The 27,922-nt window shown below is 56.3% G+C and overlaps 3 protein-coding genes across 3 annotated transcripts; all 3 read right to left on the bottom strand.

The window, feature by feature from the left end:
• Positions 1-360: 360 nt before the first annotated feature.
• SELENOV (selenoprotein V) lies at positions 361-4,660 on the bottom strand. Its single transcript, XM_008688762.2, has 5 exons — positions 3,336-4,660; positions 1,204-1,228; positions 1,012-1,065; positions 848-922; positions 361-747 (listed from the first exon to the last, which is right to left on the bottom strand). Exons 1-5 carry the CDS (start codon positions 4,658-4,660, stop codon positions 670-672), a joined length of 1,557 nt encoding a protein of 518 aa, XP_008686984.2. The 3' UTR covers positions 361-669.
• A 3,756-nt stretch (positions 4,661-8,416) lies between these two features.
• On the bottom strand, positions 8,417-16,957 carry DLL3 (delta like canonical Notch ligand 3). Its single transcript, XM_040633043.1, has 9 exons — positions 16,889-16,957; positions 16,479-16,760; positions 15,587-15,641; positions 14,259-14,501; positions 12,988-13,202; positions 12,079-12,301; positions 9,301-9,892; positions 8,976-9,060; positions 8,417-8,626 (listed from the first exon to the last, which is right to left on the bottom strand). The coding sequence occupies exons 1-9, from the start codon at positions 16,955-16,957 to the stop codon at positions 8,621-8,623; spliced, it is 1,770 nt and encodes a 589-aa protein (XP_040488977.1). The 3' UTR covers positions 8,417-8,620.
• Positions 16,958-21,386: 4,429 nt separating this feature from the next.
• TIMM50 (translocase of inner mitochondrial membrane 50) lies at positions 21,387-27,874 on the bottom strand. The gene is made up of 11 exons (XM_008688760.2): positions 27,716-27,874; positions 26,700-26,856; positions 26,134-26,165; positions 25,908-25,929; positions 24,352-24,410; positions 24,140-24,259; positions 23,630-23,734; positions 23,433-23,531; positions 22,912-23,068; positions 22,471-22,577; positions 21,387-21,597 (listed from the first exon to the last, which is right to left on the bottom strand). Exons 1-11 carry the CDS (start codon positions 27,821-27,823, stop codon positions 21,496-21,498), a joined length of 1,068 nt encoding a protein of 355 aa, XP_008686982.2. The 5' UTR covers positions 27,824-27,874; the 3' UTR covers positions 21,387-21,495.
• Positions 27,875-27,922: the final 48 nt, after the last annotated feature.

The following is a 27,922-nucleotide window of genomic DNA, read 5'->3' as shown; positions in this document are numbered from 1 at the left end:
TCGAGCCCCACATTAGGCTCCTCCGCTATGAGCCTGCTTCTTCCTCTCCCACTCCCCCTGCTTGTGCTCCCTCTCTCGCTGGCTGTCTCTATCTCTGTCGAATAAATAAATAAAATATTTTTAAAAAATAAAAATAGGGGCGCCTGGGTGGCACAGCGGTTGGGCGTCTGCCTTCAGCTCAGGGCATGATCCCAGCGTTGTGGGATCGAGCCCCACATCAGGCTCCTCCGCTGGGAGGCTGCGTCTTCCTCTCCCACTCCCCCTGCTTGTGTTCCCTCTCTTGCTGGCTGTCTCTATCTCTGTCAAATAAATAAATAAAATCTTTAAAAAAAAAAATAAAAAAAATAAAAATAAAAATAATAAAAATTTTTTAAAAATGTAGCTGACATCCATGGAGCCTTCTCTGAGCCATGTAAATTTATTATGTTATGTGAGGCGACCCCTGGAAGCATCTCAACAAATCCATTTTACAGACGACGAAACTGAGGTTCAGAAAAGGGTGTAGCTGACCTGTCCTGATCTGAACAGGGAGGACGGGCTGAGTTAGGACTGGGACTAGAGTGCCATCGTCATCAAGACAGTGCCCCGCCCCCCGCCCAGCCAGCCACCCTCAGCCCCCCCTCCACCACCGACCTCGCCTCCTTCACCTCACCTCCAGCCAGTTGCCTGCTACCTTTTGCTGATCTCCTCCTCAATAATGCTCATAATTTTCTGCAGCCTGGCGTCATCCACAAAACCATCACCTTTCTGGGCACAGAGGAGAAAGAGCGGGGACACGTAAGTCTCCCACCCCGGGGGGTCCCAGCACTGCCGTCCCTCCCTGCCTGGGACCTTTGCTCAGAATCACCTTCTTTGAATGGACTAGTTTTCCATCCACAAACACTTCAAACTCCCCTGTAGCCTGGGCAGCTCTTTCCTCCTGCTGGAGAGGGGATGTTGGGGGTTGGGGGAAGGTGAGACCTCTGCTCCGAGATCGGAGCCCCGACCACACCTCTCCCCCAGGCCACTCACAAAGAGGAGACGGTTTGGAAATTGCTGCTCCAGACTCTTTCTCAGTAGAATGAACTGCAGAGAGGAGATGGGATCATGGGGTCGCGGGATCACAGGATCATGGGGTCACAGGTCTTGGGGGGAGGGGAACAGGACCTCCTTCCAGACTTCACGTCCTACACTCCCCCCACCTCCAAAGTGAAAACGACTTACCCGAAGGCCATAGCTTCAGAGGCCGCTGGAGGGAGGGCAGAGAGAGATGGAGGGAAGACACTGTATCAGCATCTCCTCAAGCCCAGAGGGAGCCCGGGAACACCTGAATCCGATTCCATCCCTCCCCTTCTGGGAACCCTCCCATAATGACAGCTCACCCAGGGCCAAAATCCAGCCCTCTGCATGGTCCACAAGCCCCCACTGGATCTGCCCCCATCACTTCTCTGCCTCATCTCCACTCTCCCCCTGGCCCACTTTGCTCCAGCCACAGGGACCTTGGAGCTCCTCCTCCAATACTCCAGGCATGCCTGCCTCAGGGCCTACGCACTGTCTGTTCCCTCTGCAGAATGCTCTTTCCCTGGTATCTAAATGGCTCCTTCTCTCCCCTCCTTTAGGTCTTTGCTCATACATCACCTTCTCAGGAAGGCCTTCCTGACCACCCCAGCTAAAATTATGACCCCCCCTCCTTGCCTTCTGCCATTAACACCGATCACCTTCTAAGATGCTAGATAGTGTGTCATATTTAATGTTCGTCCTGCCCCCTCCACACCAGGATGTTAGTGCCACGAGGACAAAGATCTCTGTCTTTTTTCTTTTTCTTTTTTTAAGATTTTGTTTATTTGATGGGGCACCTGGGTGGCTCAGTCGTTAAGCGTCTGCCTTCTGCTCAGGGCGTGATCCCGGCGTTATGGGATCGAGCCCCACGTCAGGCTCCTCCGCTATGAGCCTGCTTCTTCCTCTCCCACTCCCCCTGATTGTGTTCCCTCTCTCGCTGGCTGTCTCTCTGTCAAATAAATAAATGAAATCTTTAAAAAAAAAAAAAAAGATTGTGTTTATTTGAGAGAGCAAGCAAGAGAGAGAGCAGGAGCATGGGGAGGGGCAGAGGGAGAGGGAACAGACTCCCAGACAAGCAGGGAGCCCCATGCCGATGTGAGGCTTGATCCCAGGACCCTGGGATCATGACCTGAGCGGAAGGCAGATGCTTAACCAACTGAGCCACCCAAGAGCCCCAAAGATCTCTCTCATTCACTGCTGTGTCCCTAGTGCCAAGGACAGGGCCTGGCCCAAGGTAGGTGCTAAATGAATGACTTAGTGAATCCATGGAGTCAGAGAAAGAGCTAGAAAGGAGAAGGGCAGGGGTGCCTGGGTGGCTCAGTAGCTTAAGTGTCTGCCTTCAGCTCAGGTCATGATTCCAGGGTCCTGGGATAAAGCTCTGCGGGCTCCTTGCTCAGTGGGGAGCCTGTTTCTCCCTCTCCCTCTGCCTGTCGCTCCCCCGGCTTGTGCTCGCTGTCAAATAAATAAATAAATAAATAAATAAATAAATAAATAAAATCTTTTTTAAAAGGGGGGGGAGAAGGGCAGAGAAAGAGAGAGGGGGGAGATGAGGAACCATGGGGAGGAAAGACATACAACATGGGGAAAAGAAAAGACACTGAGTTGGGGGGAGAGACCACCTGGGCGGATAGAAACGGGTGGGGGGGAGGGGGAAGAGTGAGACTGGGAGAAACAAGGCAGAGAGAATGTTCTAAAGCAGGAGAGAGGCGTGGGGTTTGGAGCGAAAGACCAAGCCCTCACTGCTGTTACTGGGGCCGCTGACACAGAGACTCAGCCCCGGGACCACCAATGAGAACGGAAACCAACTTGCTCTGGCCTTTGCACCCGGGCTGCTCCTCCCCTTGCTACCGAGATGCCCTCCCGACACCCCTGCTCTTCACTTGGAGGACACCTTCTCATCACGCGGGAAAGGCCATCCCCGACCGTCCGGTCTGAAATTCCGCCACCCTGAGTCCTCCCCGGGCCCGGCTTTGCGTCTGCAATGCCCGGCCCGGCCCGGGGAGAAAAGCAGGGGGCTCCGGTCAGCGCTGCATTCCCGGCATAGGCCCGGCCAATGAGGGGAAGCACACTCCAAAATGAATAAATGAATGAGGGTGAACGGGTGAAGCTCAGAGCAGGGATGTGAAGCCACAGATCTCTAGCCCCAGAGAAAGTGACAGGCGGAACCAAGTTTCCAACCTCGGAATCCAGACTCCCTCCCCTCCCCCTCCTAGCAAAGCCCCGGCGCCCCGGCGCCCCACCCCCTCCAGCCTTTCCCAGCCGAGAGGAAGGCAGGTGTGGGCGGGGACGCCACTCACCAGTAAATCACTCGAATCACGATCTTGCTGTCCATCGGGAAGTTCTCGCCGGTGGGGGCGAAAGTGTTGGTGGACACGGGTATGGTGGGGGCGAACGGGCCGGGCCCCAGGATGGGCACCGGAACAGACCCGGGAGTGGAATCTGTCAACTTCGTGGCGGAGGAGTCTGTTTTCGAGGTGGAGACAAGGGTAAGCCCCAGGAAATCAGTGGCCGATGGAGTGTGGATAAGAATGGACTCTCGCTTGGACCCAAGTCCACTGGCGACGGATGGGAGGTGCTTCACACTAGGCGTGGGCGAAACATCCTTGGCGAGCGGTAAAGCCGGCTCCGAAGCGGGTTCTGGGGGCGGATCCAAAGGTAGGACCGAGTCCGGGAAGGATTCCGAGGCAGGGACGGCGGGCGTGATCTCGACCCCGACCCGGGATGAAATTGGGGTTGGAGCCGGGGCCGGAGGCGGGGTCCAGATTGGAGTAGGCGTCTCGGCCGGAATAGGGGTGCGGACCCGGGTCGGCATCCGCACGGGAGTCGGGGTCCGGATCCGGGTCGGAGTCCGGGTCCAGACCGGGGTCGGGGTCTGGACGGGAGTCGGGGTCCGGGCGGGGGTCGGGGTCGGGGTCGGAATGGTAGTCCGGGTCCGGGCGGAGGTCGGGGTCGGAATGGGAGTCGGGGTTCGGACCGGGGTAGGCATCTGGACTGGATTCGGGGGCCGGGCGGAGGTCGGGACAGGATTCGGGGTCCAGGCCGAGGCCGGGGTCTGGACGGGAGTCGGGGTCCGGGTCTGGATGGGAGTCGGGGTTCGGGCCGGGGTCGGCATCTGGACCGGATTTAGGGTCCGGGCCAGGGTCGGGACGGGAGTTGGGTTTCGGGCCGGGGTCGGCATCTGGACTGGATTCAGGGTCCGGGCCACGGTCGGGGCAGGATTTGGGGTCCAGGCCGAGGCCTGGATCTGGACGGGAGTGGGGGTCCAGGCCGAGGCAGGGGTTTGGGCAGGAGTCAGGGTCCGGACGGGAATCGGTGTTCTGGCCGGGGTCTGGACGGGAGTGGGGGTCCAGGCCGAGGCCGGGGTCTGGGCGGGGGTCGGGGTCCAGGCCCGGGTCGGGGTCTGGGTGGGAGTCGGGGTCCAGGCCGAGGCCGGGGTCCGGACGGGAGTCGGGGTCCAGGAGGGGTTAGGGATCTGGACGGGATTCAGGGTCCGGGCCGGAGTCGAGGCCCAGGCAGGAGCTGGGGTCCGGACCGGAATAGAGGTTCTGACCGGGGTTGAAGCCCGGACCGAGGTCAAGATCCGGGCCGGGGAGGGGGTTGGGGCCCTCGCCTGGTTGTTCATGGTGGGGGCAGTGGGCCCCGGGGTAACGGGGGGGGGGCGGGGAGGCAGGTGGGATCCCGCTCGGTCCTCCTTCGTTGGGCGGGGAGAGCCTCACCCACACCAGCGTTCTCAAATGGGAGACGACCACAAGGGGGCACTGTGACACCGTGTTCCACCCGGTGCGCAGGTTCTATTGCTCCCGGAACCGGCGGGAGGGGACCTCCAGATCTCACCTAAAAGTTCCCATCCCTAAACCCCACCTCCAAGGTGAGGAACACAAGAGATTGCTCCAGTGTTCTCCTCACTGTCGCTAACATTCCTGCGTTCAGTAGGTATTTCTCGAGTGCCTGCTGTGTGCACATTCCTGGCCTGAGGGATTCCGAGGTCAGAGCCCTGATCAGGAAAGTCCTGGTCCAGGGATCAGGTTCCCTGTCCAATGGGGGAAACATACCCATCACCAAACAACCACAGCCCAGTGTGGGGAGGCACAGGCAGAGGGCTCAGAGATATGGTGAAGGAGGCCCAGGAATCTGCAGGATCCCCAAAGATGCTAGAACCAGCCTGGGGCAGAGAGGGCTCTCTGAACGGGGTAACTGGGTGATCTGGAGAAAGAGAAACATAATAGCAAAAACAACCGAGTTTACAATTATACTAAGTGGGAGGTGCTACGCACACGGCCACAGCTAGGGTGGAGCCAGGGAAGGGAGCAGAGCCTTAGACACGCGCAGTCATCCTGGTGGGTTTGGGCAGGTTCTCCCGGTGTTGCCCTGACCGCTGGGCAGGTGGGCTCCGCCAGTCATCGGCTGCTTGCTCTACTGTTCGCATTGTTTTCAACACTTCGGGGGCATAAACTCTTTCAGAGACTGATCCAGTCAAACTAGGGATCCTTGGAAGTGTTACTCCAAGTCCCGCAAGTCGGTTTGAGTTTAGTTCGGACCCAAGGAGGGCTCTTGCTAGCTGTCTCTTTCCCTGGCTCTCTGGCAAACCAGCCGGAATCTATCACTCTCCTCCCATCTGCCTCACACGACGACCTCTGCTGTTTCGGAGGCACTGTTAGCCCTGAACTTCACACACTGTCCCGAAGACAGTCAGTTCCTTCGAGGAAAGATCTGGAGCTCTCTGCTCTGCAGCCTGCTTCTCCTGCAGACAAAATCTCTGAGCCATAGCTCTGATACCAGGGTGGGGACAATGGTCGGCTTCACTCAGAGCGATCCCGCTTTGGGAGCGGAGTCCTCAGTGGGGTGAGGCGGCAGCCGCCCATCTTCTAGCTTGCCCTCTTGATGTGAAACTCCTGCCCCAGAAGCCAGAAAGGGGCAGCCAGGGCCCCAGTCTTCTCAGCCACACCACATCTAACAGAGCTCCCCAAGTATGGGCTGGGCCAAGGAAGGGAGCCCCCCCCCTTTCAGCTGTGCAGAACTTGGCCTCAGCAACAGGTAGCTGGGAGCAGGATGAGAAAGGCTGACACTCTGCCCCTCCCCGGGAGGAAAGGCCTCCAACTGGGAGCTGGGGGCGGGGAGGGAGCCCAGTCAGGAATGGAGGGGGGTGGGGGGCAGGGTCTTGGCTCACCCATCGTTGATTCTCCCTGTTCTCATCAAACTTTTGGATTTTATTTTTTTACTTGTTTGCTATGTGCTCTCCGGATCATCCCCAGAAGCTTCAGATGGTTGGTCTGTCATTTTGTTTTGTTTTAAAATTTTATTTATTTGACAGAGAGCGAGCAAACACAAGCAGGGGGAGCAGCAGGCAGAGGCAGAGGGAGAAGCAGGCTCCCCACTGAGCAGGAAGCCCGATGCGGGGCTCGATTCCAGGACCCTGGGACCATGACCTGAGCTGAAGGCAGATGCTTCACCAACTGAGCCACCCAGGCGCCCCTGTTGTTTTGTTTTTGATTTGCACCAGTTTTCAGGCAGGCAGGTGCACTGAGCTCCGCATCTGGCCATGCCAGAAGCGGAACGCCATACAGTCCATTTTTAAAACACAAATGGTAACACCCTATCCGTTTTTCTGTACCTTATATTTTTCCCCCTTGGACAAAATATATCAGAGATAATTTCATATGAGCACATCTATATCTCATCATTTTAACAACTGTGTAATATCTTATTTCTAAATGGCCCCTAATTAATGTAACCAGTTGCCTCTCATCAGACATTTAGATTGTTCACGGCCTTTGGCTGTTACCAACAACCACTGAACTACAGACACCCTCGCGCACGACTGAAAAGTTTACGTGTAGGGTAAAGTCCTAGACGCGAAACCATCTGATTTAAGGGAATGTGAATTTTTTCACTTTCGGAGTTCTATTAAATGACTCTTGATGTTTTATTTTGTGTGATACCTTAAAACATCAGAGTGTTGCAGGCAGCCAGCACAGCTGCATTTTGGTTTTTAGACACAAGGAAGCACAATACAGGTCCACAAAAATCCTACAAGCTCTTTAGCATGAAGGCATCGTGCAGGACGACTGCACCCCAAACCCCACACTCACTTGCTGTCTTTGCAGCAGTTACTTCAAACACTCTGAGCCTCAACTTTCTCTTCTGTGCAATAGATCCTTTCCACTCTCACTGACTGGTTCTATTGTGTTAAAAAGAAAGCACAGCTTAGGCTGCCTGGCCGGCTCAGTCGGTGGAGCGTGAGACTCTTGCTCTGCGGGCTGTGAGTTCCAGCCTCATGTTGGGTGTAGAGATTACTTAAAAATAAAATCTTGAAAAAAAATAATAAATCTTTAGGGGCGCCTGGGTGGCTCAGATGGTTGAGTGCCTTCGGCTCAGGTCATGATCTCCAGGTCCCGGGATCAAGCCCCACGTCAGGTTCCCAGCTCAGGGGGGAGTCTGCTTCTCCCTCTCCCCCTGCTTGTGCATGCGCGCTCTCACAAATAAATAGGTAAAACAAACAAACAAAAAAAAGTACAGGCTCAAAATGGCGTCACTTAGGCTAAGTCACCAAACTGGGGTTTAATACCTAATTTAATTGCAGTTTCAACTTCGACCGAAAATGTACGTCTTAACAGGCCAGTCAGGAATTCTCTGCTCAGCACCAGTAAGGTAATCTGTAACATGGACCCTGCCCACCCCCAAAAGGATGATGGGCTAATTCCCCAATAAGACTCCCTACCCTTCCCCTACTAGGAGGTGCCCTTGCCTGGAACAATGCTTTCTTTTCATTTGCTAACTTTCTTGCCCCACCCTCCTTCCTATAAAAACCTTCCAGTTTTGTAGAACTCTGAGGAGCTCCCCTCTACTCACCAGACAGGACGCTACCCAATTCATGAATCGCTTAATAAAGCCAATTAACTCTTCAAATTTCTTGAGTTTCTGTTCTGTAACGGTTGGTTTGCCAGCCCGATACAATATTTATGTGTAGGAACAAACCCAGATTTGGGGTAGACAGAAACACTGCTTTACCCACATGCTCCCCTTGATTTGGACAGGCTGACAGAATAAGCCAGTCCTCCTGGCGGCTGGGCCAGGCAAGACCATGTGACAAGTCGGAGCCAGTGAAAGCCCCGCTTACAAATGAAGTCACTCCCAGACACAACTGGGTGAAAAGATATTGAAGGCACCCGGTCCCTGAATCCAGCCCTGCTGAAGCTACACCCACCACCAGATGTGTTCACTTTTATGAACTAATAAATTCTCCTTCTTATTTAAGCCACTTTGAGTGGTTTCTGATCCCTCCAGCAGAGTCCTATTATTTTTCTCAGGAGACAACAACTCTCCCCCCAGTCCCAACACTAAGTACAAAGCACTTAGCCCAATGAGTCAAAGCTGATCCAAATAAGAATCTTTATAGAGGTCTCTGGAGAGATGGAGAGAAAAAAAATAGGATTTAAATAACCATTATGTACAACCCCCAAAGGTAAAATTCTCGCAGCCACCCCCTCCAGCTCCAAAGTGTCTGAGGCAGAGATTGGGGACCACCAAGCAAATATAAAAATATCCAGGTTCTGTCTCCAGGCGCTGATGGAGAAGGGGTAGGTCAGGCCTAGAAATGAAATGAGTAGGAGGCATTAGAAAGGGCTGCCCCTCTGCCTCCTCTCCCTCTCCCCAGGGAGTGGAAAACAGTGAAGCTCCGGCTGGGGCGGGCTCCCCACGTGACCTCATGAAGGCCATTAGGCCTTCCAAAAACAAGATGGCAAATAGCTCCAAACGACAGCAAAGAGGGCTGCAAGACAGAACTAAATGAAGCCATAATCGAAAGGTGGCTTAAGGACCGACCGGAGTCCCTACCCTCCTCATTTTACAGATAGAGTAAAGGAAGGCTACAGGAAATGCAGGGGTTGCCTCCACCCAGCGTGCCCGATGTGTGCGGAGCAGGGAGCGGGTGTAGCTACCTCTCGGGCATAGATGGAAGGAGCAGATATGACGTAAATCGCACGAGAGTCTCCATCTTCAGGGTGATTCCAATCCACTGGCTGGCTGCGGGAGGAAAAGAAGAAGATCCAGACCCTTCCAATTATCAGATTTTTTTCCCCACCCACCATGGAGAGAACCAAAAGCCAACTAGGGGAGCTGTGGTACGACCCAATCAGAAAAGGCCGGGAGCAGATAAGAGAAAGGGACCAATCAGGAAGGTCTACCGGGGAATCAGGCCAACCGCACTATGGAGATGGACGAAAGCAGCCAGGAGAGACAGGGCAAACGTCTGCGGCTCCTCACCTCGGCCCATCCTCCGAACCCTCCTGCGCTCTCCTGTTGTTGAGTGCATCTGGGAGCGCGTGCACCGTAGGCTCCGGGGTCCCCGCCAGCAGGCGAGACCCGGTATCCTGGCCAGGGCCACGGCGCCGCACGTGGACCAGCAAGAGCGCAGCGCCGGCCAAGCCCGCGGCCACCAGCAGTCCCAAAGCCGGAGGCAAAAGGAAGCGCTGAGGATCCCCCTGCCTCAGGCCCGGCAGCGCCGCAGGCAATGCACCTGCGCCGTCGTCCGCGCCGTCGGGGTGCACCGGGAACTCGCAGCGCGCGCCCATGTAGCCGGGCGCGCAGGCGCAGACGAGGCCGGAGAAGTGGGCGTAGCAGCGGCCGCCGTGGGCGCAGGGGCGCGCGGCGCACGGGTCGGCGCGCTCGCGGCAGTCGCGGCCGCCGAAGCCCAGCGCGCAGGAGCAGCGGCGCGCGCCGCCGCCCTCCAGGCAAGTGCCGCCGTTGGCGCAGGCGCGGCCGGCGCAGTCATCCAGGTCGTGCTCGCAGCGCGGCCCCGCGAAGCCGGCGCGGCAGCGGCAGCGCAGGGCGTGGCCCAGGTCCAGGCAGAGCCCGCCTGTGGGGAAGGGGCGTCAGGGGCGTGGCCCGGGCCGCGGGTACCCGAGCCTGTCCGCGCGCCAGCTCCTCCGCTCTGTAATCCTGCCCGCCCTTCCCTCTGGGTCCCCGCTGTCTCCATCTAACCCTAGGGCCAGCCTCTGGGAAGTTCGCCTGGAAAGCAGGCCCGCTTCTTTTCCTCCCCATTGAAGTCTTGGTTTGAGTCAGCCTCACCTCCTTGGCGCTCTGTATCTCCTTTTTTCTCTCGGCTTCAACCACATTCAGTTAGTAGTACCATAACATGTTTGAACCAGCTGGCCTTTGCCCGTGCCTTCTGCCTGGGATGCCCCTTCCCTTTTCCCTTCCTCCTTTCCTCCCATTCTTTTCACCTTGTCGCTCCCCGAGTTCAGCCTTCGTGTCTCTGCTCAGATGTTCCCTCCTCCAGGAAGTCTTCCCTGACTCTCTCCATCCCAACCCTGCGCTCCCCCATCACAACCCTAACAACTCTGGGCTCCGAGGACAAGTGTGTCTTCCCCCCTCGGCTGGTACCCTCCCTGGTGGTGGGGCCCAGAGCTGTCTTAGTCACTGCTGTGTCCCTAATACCACTCAGCCCAGAGTGAACACTCAGTGTTTTGGAGAGAATTAGTATTATTATAAGAATGCGCATGGGCACCTGGGTGGCTCAGTAGGTTAAGTGTGTGCCTTCAGCTCAGGTCATGCATGATCCCAGGGTCCTGGGATCTAGCCCTACATTGGGCTCTCTGCTCAGTGGGGAGCCTGCTTCTCCCTCTGACCCTCACTCATGCTTGCTCTCTCTCTCTCTCTAGTAGTCTCTCTCTCTCAAATAAATAAATAAAATATTGGGGGAAAATGTGCTGAGCCCTTTACATTCATGGCCTTATTTAACCTTGTAACAACTATGTCAGGTCAGATCTCTCTGCTACTCAGAACATTCCTGTGGCTCCATCTCCCTTGTGGTAAAACCACAATCTTCCTCATAGCCCGTGAAGGCCCATGCAATCTGTCTCGGTCACCTCCCTGACCTCATCTCTCACCACTCTCCCTGCACTCACTCTGCTCCATCCATACCTGTTTCCCTGTGATCCTCAGCAGGGCAGGCACATTCTGACCTCAGGGTCTTTGCACCTGCTAGTCCTGCTCCCTGGAACATAACTTTCCCCCCTACATCCCCATATGGCTCCCTCCTTCACTACACTTCAGCCAGGTTTTCCCTAACCACTTTGGTTAAAATGTCAACCCTCTACCCCGTACACACTCCCCATCCCCCTTTGGGTTTATTTTTCTTTAGTTTTTGTTTTGTTTTGTTTTGAGATTTTGTTTATTTATTTGAGAGAGGGAGTGTGAGCAGGGTGAGGACCAGAGGGAGAGGGACAAGCAGACCCCACGCTCAGCACGGAGCCCAATGTGGCCTCGATGCGGGCTCCACGCGGGCCTCGATCTCATGACACGATCTGAGCCGAAGCCAAGACTCCTCCGCTCAACCAATTGAGCCACCTAGGTGCCTTTTCTTCTTAGTTTTTATCACCATCTAACTTCCCATATAATTTACTTATTTATCTTGTTTATTGTCCATCTGCTCCGTCAGCTCTATGAGGGCAGGGTTTTTTGTCTATTTCATTCCCTGCTGTATCCCTAGTGCCTAGAACAGGACCTGGAACACTGTAGATACACAAATATAGATTTTTAAAGTAATCTCTACACCCAACATGGGGCTCGAACTTACACCCTCGAGATCAAGAGTTCCAAGCTCTAGCAACCAAGCCAGCCAGGTACCCCTTACTCAAATATTTTTGAGATAGAAATACCACCTCGCCCAGAACAGGCTGGGCAGGAGTGCCTGGGTGGCTCAGTCAGTTGGGTGTCGGCCTTTGGCTCAGGTCATGAGCCCGGGGTCCTGGGAATCCAGCCATACCTCTGGCTCCCCGCTCAGCAGGGAGTCTGCTTCTCCCTCTCTTTCTGCCTCTCCCCCCTTCCCTGCTTTTATTCCCTTCCTCTCTCAAATAAATAAATCTTTAAAAAAACCAAAAAAATCAAAAAAACAAAAACCACGTTGGGCAGAGGGGGAGGGTCACTTTCCCAGGCCAGAGGGTAGAGACAGCCAGGATTCCCACCCAGACTGTCTGAGGCAAGCCCCGCTTTTGCCCACAGACCACGCAGGCACCCCCGCACCCCACCCCCATCCCTCACCGTTCCGGCACGGCTTCAGGCTGCACCGGTCCACTCTCTTCTCACAGTTGGAGCCTTGGAACCCGGGCGGGCAGTGGCAGACGTAGGCAGAGTCAGGGTCTGCGCCTCCCACACACAAGCCGCCATTGAAGCAGGGTCCATCCGCACAGGTCACCCCGCTCACCTCACACCGCAATCCGTAGAACCCGCGGGGACAGGCGCATTCGAAGGATCCCGGGGTCTCCTGGGCGGCCGCAAGAGGACTTCAGAATGGGGTCTCCTGGGAGCAAAATCCCCTTTCCCCTCCTGTCTTGACCCTGGAGGGCTGCTGCTTGCCCGGGCCTACCTCCCAGTCTTCGGGGGCCGCACCTGCGGCATCCCCTGAAACAACCCATCGCTGCACTCCATGTTTCTGCAGGGGAAGCTCTGGAGGCTCAGGGGGACCCCATTCCCACCTCTCCACCTTTGCCTACACAGGCTGCCAGCCTGGTCTGCCCTCCCCGCTTCTGTCCACGTAGCCGAATCCTGCCTCTGGATCCTAGCCCTAAGCCCACCTCCTCCATGAAGCCTCCTCTGGATCTCCCCTTCTGAGGCCCGCCCCCTCACCTGACCCCTGTTTCTCATGTCCCTTGGTGGCAGTGTCCAGGTGGCCCACGCTGGGCTCCACTTTATCCCGGTACACACCAGGCTCATTCCCACCGCCTCTCCTTTGCTGACCCCAGGCCGCTCACCTGGTCTATGGGCTCTTCCCAATCGCTTTCCCCAATCCTCCTTCAAGGCCCCAGATGAAGGCTGGGCACCTCGGGGAAGCCCTCCCCTGACGGCTACCCAATCCCTCCTCCCCACCCTCCCCAGGTTGAGATCTCAAGGAGCCGCCGACAGGGGGCGCGGGGAACTCCGTCAGGACGAGGTAGGAGGAGCTATACTGACGCTGCAGCTGCCGCCGTTGGCGCACGGGTTCCCGTCGCAGGGCCCAGGCCTGGGTACAAGGCATCCAGTGGTGGCGGAGGATGGGCCCCTGGGGGTGAGGCAGCTGCTGGACACAGGGATGGTGCAGAGGGGCCCAGTCCAGCCCTCTAGGCATCGACACTCATTGGGCTGCTCACAGAAGCCGTGGTCAGGACTGCAGCCCGCTAGACACGCCGCTATGGGGGAAGGCGATGCAGAGGGAAGAATAATGTTGATGAGGGCAGGCTCAGGAGGAGAGGAAGCAGAGAAATTTCTGAGCGCTTTCTATGCACCACCTTGTTTGATCCTTGTGACGGACAACCCTCTGGGCCAGATGGTATTGTGACCCCCAGTTTCCGGATAGGGAAGCTGAGGCCCACAGAGGCACATAAGAAGTGGCAGATCGAGGTTGTGAACCCAGGCCATTGAGCTCCAGACTCTGTGCTCTTAGAAGGAGAATGGAGTGGGGCCTCCAGCGTCTGAGCTTGGAGAGAGCAGAATGAGAGAAGGGCGTGGGCTTGGGGAGGGGCCCCGGGTCTTTCAGGGGGAAAGGGAGGGTCTCGGATTAGCGCGAGTCTGGGAGAATCTGGATAAGCCTGGGAGTCCTAGGGGCTTCAGTGGGATTCAGAAGTCTGGGGAGGAGTCTGGGGGTCCCCATAATGGAGGTCCAGGATCCGAGATTTAGAAAGCAATGATACCTGGCCTGCAGTTGCAGGGAGGGAGGATAAAGTATCGCTTGGTGAGGGGGGTTGTGGGAAACTGCGAGGAGTTTTCAAAGCTCCTGGGCGGGGATAGGAAGAGCCCCAGCATTAGAAGAGTTTGGAGGGTCCTAGCCTCTGGAAAGGGGTGTGCGCATGCTTTAGAGGAGGAAGGCGGGGGTGATACCAGCATGGGAAAAGGGTATGGGGTGCCTATTAGGGAAGAGAAAAGTGCTAGGAAGAAGGAAGAGGGCTGGAGTGCCCCAGACAGGACTGGAGAGAAGTCCAGGGTCCTCAGTTTCCCCACGGGTGGTAGCTGGATCATGGAAGGGGGCTGAGGACCTCCTCAGGGAGTCTGGAGCGGAGCCTGGGGTACTTGGCCAGCGGTCAGCAGCCTTCCCTCGTTTCCTGGAGAGGGGTGTCTGCGGCCCCCGGGAAGAGCTCTCGAGTCCCCAGTTCCCTGAAGAGGGTAATCGGGTTGTGAAAGGGGCCTGGGGGGCGTGAGTGCAGCTAGGGAAGGGCCGGAGATGGGATGGGGTGGAATGCAGGACTCACGCGCTGCCTCGCACTCGTCCTCCGCCGGCGCGCAGGGGCGCAGTCCCGAACCGCACCGCGAGGGTGCGCTGCGCGAGCGGCAGAGGCGCGCGCACGCGGCCCCGACGGCGGGCGGCTCGCAGCGCGCGCGGTAAGAGAAGCGCAGTTCCCAGGCGCCTGCGCGCTGCACATCCCGGGCCCACGGGCCCCCGGCCGCCAGGCGGCGCCGGCCGGCCACGCGCGCCAGCAGGCTCCAGGCGGGCCCTGCGGGGAGAAAGCAGCGGTGCTGGGGTGCGACTCACTCTGCGATACAGATGGAGCTTGCGCTCTCCCTGCCGCTCTTAGCGAGGCCCAAACACCCCTTTTCGAGCCCTGAGAATAGCGGTTACCCCCTTAGCAAGGCTGTAAACTCCTATAATGATGTCGCCATTCCATTTGTATCCTATGACCATCGCGATGATAACAGTCTGCCCACAGAAGCCGAAATACCCCCATATCTTGACCCAGAATCTTTGTATATTAGAGCAGTAATGAACCCTCTAACACCCTGTGCCATCTGATATGTCTATACGGCCAAGGGGCAACACAGGTCTTTCGAAATGAGGTCAAAACACCCCGAAACTGTGCCTCAGGATCTTCCTATATAAAAATGGTGACAGAGACCCCAATTACTAGACCATAAATTATCCTCATTGCCTGAAGCCTCAGGATACAGAGAGAGAGAGAGAGTGACATTTTCTGCCCAGCAAAGCTGTCACACCCCCACAATGAGACACAGGAACTTTCTATATCTAAGTGGTGACAGAACCACCCCCACCCCCTAACACTGTGGGCCTTACATGGCTCCAAAATCACCTCCAATTAAGAATAAATCACACCATCTCCCTCAATTTGCTCAATATTCTCTCTGATGAACCTGGGACATCCCATAGGGCTCCTGGGACCTCTATGTGGACGCCATGACAGAGCTTTGACTAGAAGAACCGGAAGTAACTCCTACAACCCCAGCTTCTCAAACTCCGATGGTGGTAGTGCAGAACTGTGAGAGGCTATATCCTCCTGCTCTGGTGGCTTCAATTCCAAGATAGTAAGATCGTACTGCAGCTGGTATCAGGCCATAGACTCCTACACCCAGCATGAGGACAAGTCTACACCGACCTGCCAAGAGCCCTGGGACTACAACACCCAGAACTGCACTCCAGGAGCTGTGAGGACATCACGGGCAGGCGACCCCGTGAACGCTCCACCCTACAGACAGCCCCATGTCACTCTCCTGGACCTTACATGGGGCCCCACCTCCCTGGGGCCCCCACACTCTGCACTTTAGTCTGTTGATTGAAGACACTCACCTCCAATCTGTTCTAACTCCTCTCTCCAGGTTTCGATGATGAGAGAGAAGGTGCCCTGGTTCGGTGGAGGAAGGAGAGGAAAGAATGGAAGACAGTGGTCAGGGTGGGTACTTGGTGAAGGCCAGGCTTTAGGGGTGATGTCATTCCAGGGACCAGGCAGACAAGGGACAATTCCCAGAGGGGCTGGACCAGGGAAGGAATGACAGTTTGGGCTTCCTTTATTGAGCACTTCCTGTGGGTGAACACTAGACTGGAGATACCTGGTCGAATCCCTCAAGAGGGACCCTTGTGAGGTACTATGATGACCCCATTTTACAGATGGGGAAACAGAGGCTGGAACAGGAAAAGCCACCTTGCACAAAAGGACAGGGGTCTAGAATTCAAGTACAGGTCTGTTCGCCTGTCTGCTTTTGGGGTTATGGGATAGGAGATAGGATTTTGGAGGTAAAAGTCATGAATACAGGCCCCAACTGGAAGATCTGAGAAGGGATAAGGTGAGAGGAGACTGGGGTTCCAAAGACAGGGTGTGGGAAGGTCCCTAAATGCAGGGAGATCTGAAGATAAAGATTCCAGTGTTTAGGGATCCCCAAGGAACAGAGGTAGGGTTCTGTGAATTTAGAATTTACAGAGGGTGAGTTTGAGGTTCCGGGAATTTGGGGTCCCAAGCATGCAGGGTGGGCGCCAGAACATTTGGGATGCCTAAAGAAGAAGTGGGATTCAGAAATTTGGAGTACCCTGTGGGTAGCCCACAGCGTCTAAGAATGTGGGATTCTGGATGATAGTTACTGGTCTGAGAATTTGGGGTCCCCAGAGGGCAAGGTTGGGGTCTTGGAAGTTGGAGGGCAGAAGGCCGTAGAGGTTTGGGTAATGCCTCCCAGCACGGGGTTCTCACCGGCCAGGCTTCCCGGAAGGGCACGCGCATGAAGCCGTCCGGCAGCGGCAGGTTAGGCGCTGGCGCTTCGGGCTGCTGGGTGTAGACAGGTCCGCGCGCGCTCAGCGCCGCGCCCAGGGCGCACGGAGACTCGGCGGCCTCCTCGGAGACCCCTGGCCTCAGGCAGACCCTAAAGAAGAGGCGGCACGGGCCCTGCGCACCGCAGGGGGACCGCGGGGCCCCCGGGCCTGGTCCTGGCCCGAAAGAGTGGATCTGCAGCTCGAAGACGCCTGCCGGCCGTGCCTGGAGCCAGAAAGGGGCGCAGGGTGAGGAGGCATGGGGGCCCAGGCGTCCCGTCCGCCCCGCGCCCCCTCCCCAAGCCCCCTGGGTCGTACGCCTTCCCATTCCTCCCTTTCCACTCCTGCTCTGACCTGGGGAAGGAAAATGAGCGCCAGGATCACCGTCCGGGGCAGGAGCTGGGGCATCTGCGGGCTGACCATGGTCTTTCGGGGGGCGCTGGGAGCCGCAGCTGCGGGCTCCCGAGCCTTATATCCGAGGGGACGGCTCCGCCCCTTCAGGCAGCCGCCCGGCTCCGGGAGACCCTGGGGGGAGGTCGCAGGGGAAGGGGAGCTTGCCGGAGTAACCGTGAATTGGGGTGTGGGCACCGGCAATGTAGTGGGTGTGCGGTCCTGGGTGTGGTTTGGGCACGACTTGGTGTGTGACCGAGGACAGGGTGGGGTTAGGGGGTTAAGCCAGTGTGTGAGGTTGCATATGATTTTAAGATTCTGTGCGTGCGTGTGGTGTGAGCAAGAGCTACTGACTGGAGGCTGTGCGGGACTTGGTGAGTGTGTGCCTGAGACGGTGTGCCTCGAATTGTGTATGGTTAAGACTGTGAGGTTGTAAGTAATTCTGAGATTCTGTGGTTGTGTGTGTATGGGTGTGCACCTGCACAGAAGAACAGAGGTGTACTTGACTTCAGGACTGTGTGACTTTGGGGGAGTGCGCGGCCGTTGTGGATGCTTCTCCGTGCAGTAAATATGAGATCCTGGCCCACGGTGTGGAGTCACAGGAATCTCTCACTTTGTGGTCCGTGCAGGTAGCTCTAGGTGGCCGTGCGTGTGTGTGGCAGGGTCTGTGTCAGCTGTGAATAACCGAGCGTCCGCGCGTGAAAGACATGAGGTGTGGGAAGTCCACGGGTGCAGCCATGTGTGGGTACGATGAAGATCCGGGGTTCTTTGTGGACCTGTGTGTATGTGTGTACATGCGCAGCGTGTGTGCTCTCCTCCTGAAGACAAAGCCACCCTTGCAGACCCCGCGTCGCGGAGGCACAGCCGCCGGGCCGAGGCGCCCCCGCCTGCGAGGGCCCCAGCTGTATGTAAATGCCGCCATCTGCCGGACGGCCGCGCCCCTCCCCCCTTCGGGCCGCAGCTGGGCTGCCCGTTTGGCCTCCGGAAGGTGTGAGGAGCAAATGGGCAGGAAATTCCGTCTTCACAGATCAGGGGCCCCCCGCTCCCTCACGGTGGGGGGAGGGGGCACCCCCGGGCCGTCCAGAAGCCCCTAAGTATTCCCGGACCACAGCAAGGAAAGCCGGGTGAGGAGCAGATGCTCCGGCCTCTGGTCACAGTCGCTCGGGGCCAGGTGCTGAGTGAAGCCCTCACGCAGGTGACGTAACCCCCCCGCGCCCCCCCCAAACGTTGTCATACTTAGAGGCTAATTAGTACAGGGGGAATACAGCTTGGCTGTATTTAGAGAAGATAGGATGATCCGTAAAGCATAGCCCGGCAGACCCGAGCACACACCAGCGCGCAGCAATTTTTAATGGAGAGAGTTCAGTTAAAGGATTTCCTCTTACGGGCGCCGGCTGGCTCCGTCGGTGGGGCGAGCGACTCTTGATCTCGGCGTTGTGGGTTCAAGCCCCACATTGGGTGTAGGGGTTACTTAATAAGATTTTTTTTTCAAGGTTTATTTATTTTAGAGAACGCGAGAGCGGGGAGGAGCAGAGGGAGAGGGAGAGAAGCAGACTCCCCACTGAGCTTGGAGCCGGATGTGGCGCTCCACCCCGCGACCCCGGGATCATGACTTGAGCCGAAGTCAAGGGTCTGTCATCGGTCAACCGACTGCGCACCCAGACGCCCCAAAAATAAAACCTTAAAAAAAAAAAAGTTTCCACTTAATCCTGCGGACTGGAGTCATGGAAGGCTTTTGAGCACGGGAGGGCCAGGGCCACTGTGCGGACACCCCAGGCTCCTTCGCACAGGTCTCCCCTCTACTCGTGTCCTCTCCACTCCCTCCTCTGTTGAATTCCGTTCTCAGCAGGGTGCGCCTCCTGCCTGTACTTCCCTAACATTCACCAAGGTGGCCACGCACCTCCTCTGAGTCCCACAGCCCTGATTCCTCTCTCCCAGCCAGAACCACCTTGGCCTACGGGGTCTAAGCACAAATCTGACCGTGTCCTTCTCCAGCAGACTTGAGCATGGCTCCCCAGTGCCTTCAAAATATACTACGAGGGGCACCTCAGTGGCTCAGGCGGTTAAGTGACTCCTGATTTCAGCTCAGGCCTTGATCTCAGGTCGTGAGTTCAAACCCAGAGTGGAGCCTACTTGAAAAAAAAAAAAAGAAAGAAAATACACCCCAAGACTCTAAGGCTGACATGTGAGGCCCCCCTCCATATCCCGCTACTCAAACTGGCCCTGTAGCCCAAAGCAAAGGGCCAAACCTCGTGGACCAACTACTGGGAGGCAAGTTTGGCCCTGTACTGGGGTAGGTGGAGGAGTGAGCTTCCCATCACAGGAGACATTCCAATGGAATTTGGACAGTCTTTAGAACAGGCTGTGGGAGAAGGCAAAATCCTGCCCTAAATACTAACTTGGGAAGGTAACAAATTCCAGGTCTGAAATATCTCAAACATTTTAAAGATCGTAAAAACAGCCAGGCTTTATTAAAGGTTTGTGCCAGACATGATAATGTTTCAGGTGAATTCTGTCACGTCTGTGTGACAGGTGAGAGGTATACTTTAAAAGATTTTCATGAGTCTCTTTGGCTATTTAGGACTTTTCCTTACAAGCCGATCTTAGGCCCACAGGCCATGCTGACGTGACATCTGAGTAAAGACCTAGGGTGAGAGGAAGAAGGGGAAGTGGTATGTACCCTGGGAAAATATTCCTGACAGAGGGAACAGCAAGTGCAGAGGCCCTGAGGTAAGCATGCCTGACACAGAGATATCCATGGCTTTCCTCATTTCCTTGTGATCTATCAGATATACCCTTCCAAGAAACCTTTCTTGACTGTTCCATCCAATCCAAATCAGTACCTCAAGTCCCCAAACCACTGTCTACTTACCATACCATGTTTTTCTTTATGCATTTATTACCTCGAGAAAGATCTGACCATTGCCTCCTCCATGAGGGGAGAGCTTTTTATTTAACAGGGAGAGCTTTTTATCTAATTTGCTCACTGATGCACCCTAGTGCTTAGAACAAGGCTGGGCAGTCAGCACTTAGGAAATATTGATGAGTCAGTCAATGAACGAGGGAAGTACTATTACGAATCTCTTATGAATGAGTAAACCATGACCCTTGAGACCTAGCCCAGGTTATAGATAGTACACCTTGGGGCTGGGCGGGTATGCAAATTTTAACACTTCTTTATAGACATGCGGGTGAGCCTTTAAAAAAAACTGATAGAGTCCAGAAATTCAATCTGACCCACACAGTTACATTTTAATTATTGTAACAAACACCAGGGAATGTCTTTTTAAAATATTTAACTGGTACTAGCACTAAGTGCTAGCTGGAGGAGAGGCTGGGACAGCCAGGGGTGGGGGTCCAGGATACTTCAGTCTGTGAAGAGCCAGTATGGGAACCAGGTAAGAGGGCCCAAGGGAATCTACATACCGCCGAGCACGGGCTGTCCTGTTACTCACAGCTGCTGGAAGACAGGTCCTACCATTACCCCTTTGTGAGCTGAGGAAGCAGAGGCAGAGAGATGCCTGGCCCAAGGTCCACAGCCACCATCTGAGGGCCTCTGTGGAGCACCTCCCTCAGCCCTCCAGCCTAGCCTCCAAGCTAGGTACGGTTACCTTCACAGATGGGGAAACTGAGGCATGAGAGGCGAAGTAACCTGCCTGAGACCACATGAGGTGGGAAGCGGCAAAGCTGGGATTTGAACGTGGCCAGTCCAGGACCCAGACTGGAATGGCATGCAACTGCGGCAGCCCCTGCAGGAGCGACAAGCCACGAGTGGCTGCTTAAACTAGTTACTTAAAATGATACGAACAGAAGCTCCAGTCCTGTTACCCTCCTGACACTGCACGTACTCCATGGCTCCGTCAGACCATGGTGGCTGGACCGGACAGTGCAGACACGGGACATGGCATAAACATCACAGAAAGTTCCAGCACGCAGTGCTGCCACACCGTCTGCCTGTCCCAGTTAGAAGCCAACATCTCCCAATCGGGAGACTTAATATGAAAATCCCAAGTTCAGGCTTCTATGGAAAAAGCTGATCAAGCAACTCCAGGTGCACCTTCCCACAGGGCCACAGCCGGCAGAGGGAGCAGCCGCCGCCCTCTCGAGCCGGGAGGAGCTCTGGTCCATCAGAGGCCCCTGAGGCCACGTGTGGTGTGTGCACACAGCAGCCCGGCAGGGACCTGGCTCTCAGACCCCCAGCGCCGCCCTCTCTTCCCTTTTCCAGAGATGAGGAATTTGGGGCTAAAAAGTGAGACACACTTTCTGAGATCACATGGCACACAGGAAGATGCAGCCAGAGGGACCTGGGTTTGCGATTCCCAGGCCAGGGTTCAAACCCAATCCTGGTCCACCAAAGAACCTACTCCGTGCCCGATAGCCGATCGGCTGCCGTGGGACGATGACCCAAGAGTCCCAGACCTCACCCCAATGCCCCCAGCTGGAGACTCTCCGGACACAGGAGTGTGGCATCTGGGATGGACTTTATTGGATGTGGCTGTCCAAGCCACGGTCTGGGAGCACTGGGGCCTGGGGCCCAGGACCCAGGCAGTGAGTCTGAAGAGGCTCAGAGGTCAGGGCTGTTTGGAGCGAGGCCATAAGCGGTTGGTGAGAGAGCCAAAGAAGAGGTTCTGCTTGCTGGATTTGGAGAGCTCAGCCAGGCGCTGCTGTTCTTCCTGGGGTGAGAGGCAGAGGAAGGTCAGCTGGGGCTGGGTATTCTCCTCCTAGGCTCCCTCATCCAAGGGGCCACCTTCCTTAAACCTCTGCCTGGCTCAGACCCCTTCCCCAAGACCCTGGAACACCAGCCCAGACACAGGAGCCCAGACTTAAGTCCCAGTACTGTCATGACCCCCTTCCCCAGATCCCAGGAGGCGCCTCCCCTGAACCCTGGGAACCTATCCCAGACCCTATTTACCCTAATTTGGATGCTGGTGAGACCTGTGGCCCTTCATCAGACTGCACTATTGCACTCCCTGGGCCCTAGTGCCCAACCCTCAGCCGTATGACCCCCATCTGGATGCTGGGGGATCCCAGGCCCCAATCTCCAGGACTCATCCTTTCGGCACTCAGGAGCTCCAGCCCTCCTTCCAGGCACCCAACCCAGAATCTGGTCAACTTCAGTCTAGACTGACCCCTGAGGATCTCATTCCCAGACTTATCCATGTTCTTAGCTCCACTTCCAAATTACCAGGATCACACCGAGACCACCCGAACTCCTTGTCCAGTCCCATGGGTCCAAGTGTTCAGGAATCCCTCTCCCCAGACCTGACCCAAACCTCCTGTCCACACAAAACCGGGGCCCCCAGATCTGCTCGAAACCATCCAAGCCCCATGCTTGGCATTCCCTGCCTCCTATTCTCAGGGCAGGCTGCGGAATTGACCACCCCCTCCCCTTGACAAGAACCCTACAGGACAGACTGCATGGAAGACAAGGGCCTCGCTCGAGGTCTTGCAGCCACAGCAGACACAGGCTGCTCTAGGGCCCCTCTCCCGGGAGCCTCGGACACTGATGTGATGCCCCCCATCCCCCTGCAGACCGGGGGGCCCACCTGCTCTAGCCGGCTCTGCCGCTGTTTGAAGGCCTCCAGTGGGTCATCCTCCAGGGCATAATGCTCCAGCACAGTCCTGACATCCTCCACACGGTTCAGTGCAATGGCTGTGGGCACAGGAGCCAGGGGTCAGCTGGGCAGGAAGGCCACAGGAGAGCAGGGCCCACAAGGGTGATGGTCAGCCACTGGGGCTGGTCAGAGCTACCTGAAACTTTTCTTAACGCTCTAAAAGGGCTCCCCTGGACATCCCCCAAGTATTCCCTAAATATTCCAAAGCACCCCAAACATTCTCAGAAGCTTCTAAAGATGGCAAGATGCTCGTGAACCTCCCACACCTCAAGGACCCAATTTTACATGGCGGGGGGGTCTGATTTAAGCATCTATCATTCCTTGAGAGTCAAGGGCTCCAAGGTCAGAGGCCAGGTCAGGGGTCAGCCTCACTCTTAAGGAAGGCAGACAGGTCCAACAAGACCCTGTCATCGGAGTTGCCGTCCCAGGGCCGCAGGGCGACGCCATTGTAGGGCTGTAGGCGGAAAGCTTCCTTCTTGCAGTCCACAACAACTACGCGGGCAGGGTCCCGATTCAGACACGAAATGTCCTGGGAGTGCAAACAAGGCCGAGAGTCTCATACAAGCTACCACAATTACACAGTCCCAGAGAGACACTGGGTTCCAGACAGACAGCAGACGGTTTCCAAACCTCATATCCTTCCGTTACCCCCAACTGTCTTCTTTCGAGAGACTCCATCCCCCGAACCCCCACCCTGGCTCCCATCCCCAGATACCAGGGAAGGAAGAAGAACCTAGAAGCCCAGCCCATGCAGGGGGCAGGCTGAAGTCCTGCCAGAATCAGACCTGGGGCAGAAGCAGGGTTGAGGCTGGGGTCAGAGCTGGGGCCTTTTCCCTCAGGAAGTGCCAGCCCCCCAAGTCCCAGAGGACCACCCATGGCCCCCTACATGGCACCTTAACATGGTGCCCATCCATGTATCTTGTGGCATCCCGGAACAGGCGGTAGGAGATGAAGCCATGGGGGTCCACGCTGTCGATGAGCGGGAATGCAGTCTGGGGGTAGGATGGGAGGGAGAACAGGGTCAGGCTGAGCCCTGACCCTCCCGCTCTTGGGCCACACTGACCATCCCTCCACTGTCCTGGGGCCTTACCATGCCAGTCTCAGACGTAAAGATGACAATTTCATACAAAGGGGCAAGCTGCTGGAATAAGGTTTCGATGCCTGGACGCTTCTTAAACCTCCAGCCAGTGGCCAGCTGGGGAGGCAAGGAGGACAGTGAAACACCAAGACCCAGAAACCCCCAGAACAAAGCCCCAGCCTGGAGGATCCCCGGAACGAGAGTGCTCTCCCCCATCTTTGTAGCTCCGGGGCGGAAGGGGCTCAGGAGTACACGGCCGTGACTGAGGGTCTCAGAGTCTGGGGGGTCTGGGTCCCAGACTAACAGCTGACTCCTCGGTAGCACGGACCGCGCGCCCAGGCACGCTCCCAGACAGCTACGGGGTGGCCGGTCTCCCGGGTGGGAAAAGCAACGAGAGCGACGCCTCCTCCCCAACATCACAGCGGAGCTGGCTCCTGAGTCTCTGGTCCTAACCCTATCACCTCGACCCGGCCACCCATGTCTATCTAGTGTCCCCAACCCGCTGCCTTCCCCAGGACACACCGACCACTCAGGGTGCAAGAGGACGCCGGTGAGCTCCAAGACCAGCGTGTAGGGCGGCTGGTAGTACGGCTCCCGCAGAGGGTCTGGGAGGAGGCAGGGACTGGTGGGCTCGATGATCATCTGTGGGAGAGGGACGGAGCGGGGAGCGCTCAGACGAGGAGGCAGAGGCTGGGGCCGGAGGGATGGGGATGGGGCTCGGGGCTCCTGCTCACCTGTCTATAGTCTTTGAAATATTTGTATGTCCGGCGCAACTGCTGTACCAGAATTGGATCTAGGAGGACACCAGGGCACAGAGGGATTCTGAGATGAGCCACTGCTCAACCTCCCGGACGAACCAGGGCTTTATTTACCTACCAGACACAAACAAGTCTACAGACCCACCTGGTGTGAACGAGCTCATTTCTAAGTCCAAAGGCAGAAGGCAAGGACATGACCGCCGGGCAGGAGTAAATACGTTTATTCACTCGCCCCATTTTAATGTGAATACTTACACCCACCCACCCCCCGATATAAAACGGGGCATTGATATGTCTGCCCACTCAAAACCAACATACACGGAAGTCTGCTGACATGACGCCAGCGTGTTCCGTCCATTCTGAACCACCAGGCTGCCGGGTCTGTCTGTGTCAAGCTAACGTGCCGAGTCTGTTTAAACCACACTAACTATATACATACACTTAAATACTTTATAAACTAGCGGTTCTCAACTCAGAGCAATCTGGTCTGCCATCTTCCGAGAAACTTGGGCGGTGAAGACACATGCGGTTGTCAAGATACTGGCATCCCGGGGACCGAGGCCCACGATGCTGCTCAACGCCCTTCAAGGCACAGGGCGTCCCCCACAGCAACGCACTGCCTGCTCCAAAGTACTGAGGGGGCCAAGGCTGAAAAGTCCTGCTTTAAATGATTCTACTGAAGCCAGCTGAAAGCAGGAAGTTTACCTGACTGCCTAGTTCACTACAGTACTTTTAGTCTAGTTAAGCCACGATCTATGATGGGCTGGCCTCTTCACAACCGAAACACTGAAACGAGTTATGCTAGCAAACACACACTTTTGAAACCTGCGTGTTTACCTGCCCCATTTAAAATCAGTATGTTGATTTATCTGAACCAGAAAGATTACCCGGTTAAAAGATTATACTTACCCACCTGCCCAACTTAAGTAACCAATGTATTAACATGTGCATTTGCAAACTTTCCCGGCATGAACAGGTGGCTTTCTGGACCTAACAATTTTATTTTTCTCCTGGGAAGGGCCAAGTGTGACAGGACTGACAACTACTCTCTACTATCCAATTTGTCAGAAACTCTCCACCAAAAGCTGATTAACTAAAAGGGGGAGGGAGGAAAGAGATTGTTCGGAAATTTGGAAATTCCATTGTTTTGGAAATGAGGAGCCTGATGGGGTGAGGGACTTGGGGGGGAACAAGAGGCTGTCATAAAGAGGAGGGGATTAAGGGCTGTAGCCGCTCAGATCTAAGGGACAGGAAGCCATGTGTCCGGTGACAGACAGCCCCCTCTCTCCAAGCACTCCTACTGTGGACTCCCCTCCCCCATCTGTCCCTGACCATCTGCTCCTGGGCCATAGAAGAGGGCTGAAGAGGACTGGGGCTTTGTAACGCCCCTCCCCCCAAAGCCATCCAGGTGCTGACTCCCCTACCCACCAATGGAAAGGGGGAGGGGTACCAGATGGGAAGGTCAACATCCCTATAAATAGCAGAATAGGGAGGTTTGGGGGACCTCAGAATCTGTGCTTGTTTTTACTCACCATTGTCGAATTCATCGGGAATCTGGAAGGTGGAGACAAAAATACAGGGTTTGGGATGGCAGAGGCAGAACCCCATTAAACCCAAAAAAGGAATCTTCGAGGAGCGCAAAGGTCCCTGGGAAGGAAAGGCTCACCCAAGACCAGAAATGAGCCTCAGCAGACCAAAGGGGAAAGGACCCACAGGATGGGACCCCTGGCAAAGCCTCTGGGTCTCTCTCCCCCTCACCTTGGCACCAGTTTCATCCACAGAGTTGTTTCCTATAAGGGAGACAGGGAAGAATGAGAGAAATTGGGGCCTGGTCTTGAGGAAGGAAGAAGGCAGGGGGCCTGGATTCCTGGGGATGAGGGAAGCAGGAAAAGGGATGGTCTCCTAAGATCAAGAGAGGAGGGAGCTGGTAGTCAGGATCCTGGGTTTCCAAGAGAAGAGGGACTGGGGCAGGGTCTCCTCAGTCTCTGAAGGAGGAAGGGACGAGGGGGAGGGTTGGAGTTTTGGGTGCTGCAGGAAGAGGCAACTTAGGAGGCTGGTCCAGGCCTCTCCGTCCCATTCTTTCCCTCTTCCAAATGACTCTCTGGATCCTAGTGCACAACCAACTAAGAGTGGAACCTTAAGCAAAGTGGGTAGAGGAAAAAGAAAGGTCTCCCAGTTCCAAGGTAGATGTTCTAGTTGGCTGCCTTACTGAGGGAGGAGCCAGCAAATGAAGATGGGCCAAACCCTTAGGGGGAACAGGGGGCAGGTTCTGCAGAAGAGAGGGCCAAGGGAACAAAATTGGGAAAAAGGCATATGTCTCTCACCGAAGATATAGACGACGCTCACAGTCCCACCAGCCCCGAGCAGCCCAGCAAGCCAGAGTGCGACTTTTTTGGCGTAGCTGGGACCCTCTGTGCCCCGCTGCTGCTGTGGCCCCTGAGCCTGGGCCTTGGTGCCTGTGCGGCTTCCAATTTCAGTAGCCTGCAATTGAGAGGAGGTAGGTTAGCCGAAAGAGAAGAAAGGTCAGGATGATTCCGGTATGCTGGCAGAAGAATCAAGGTCGGGAGCCAGGAAGCAGACACCCACATAGCCTTAGGGTGTTGTGTCTCTGGAGGGGCAACCAGAAGACTGGGTCTCCCAGAATAGTCAAGAAGTAGACTATCCGGACACAGGATCCCAGGGGTTCAAGAGTAGATAGGCCGGGTACCCAGGATCCTGTAGGGCAGGGAAATGAAATCAGGGAACCTGGCTGGACACTGGGATGCCGGGAGCAAGGCAATGGAGAGCACAAAAAGGGACTGGACGGGTAGGTAAGGCATCCGGATGCCCGGGGCTCACGGTAGTGGGGTATAGAGGGGAAGGGATGGGAGCCCGGATAGAGCAATCGCTTGTCTGGGGAAGTAAGGGCACGAAGTGAGGTCAGAATGGCTGTCAACGTGGAGGCAGGTTGAATCAAAAGCCCGGACATCTACCTCATCATCACCGCCACCACCGCGGGGAAAGTACCCCCAAGGCCAGAATGGGACCCCAGCATCCCGGGCCCTCCCCCTCAAGTATTACCTGAGAGGTCACTGAGACGGGACACAGGTGACCTCCCTTGCCCCGGCACCCACGTGGGGTCCAGAGGAAGTGGCGTTCAGAGGACGCACTTCAGCCCCCAGCATCTAGCTCGGGGGCGCAAGCGTTGCCCACCCTGGGAGGCAGGGAAGCGCCCCGAAACGCGGGCGTCGTTCCATTCAGCACCCCGAGGTGCTGCGTCCCAGAACCCCCGCGCGGCAGCGGCCCTCCCGGAACTCCAGGAAGGGGCCCCCGCACTCAGGGCCACCCCCGTCCGGCTCACCTGGTCCGGGGTCCGGGGGGGCGGCGTCGCCAGTCTCGCGCACAGCCCCCGCGCGCCTAGCCGGAGCTCGCTCCGCAAGCGGAGGAACAGCGCCGCCGAGGCCGCCATCTTGCGCTGACGCCACGGGGCCCCGCCCACTCGCTCCCTCCTCTCGGGGCCCGGGCCCGAGCCCTGGCCAATGGGGGCGCAGGGGTGGGGTGGGCGGAC

The sequence above is a fragment of the Ursus maritimus genome, unplaced genomic scaffold (assembly GCF_017311325.1).
Source record: "Ursus maritimus isolate PB19 unplaced genomic scaffold, ASM1731132v1 scaffold_19, whole genome shotgun sequence".
Lineage (NCBI taxonomy): Eukaryota > Metazoa > Chordata > Mammalia > Carnivora > Ursidae > Ursus > Ursus maritimus.
This window is presented reverse-complemented; position numbering and strand designations above follow the sequence as displayed.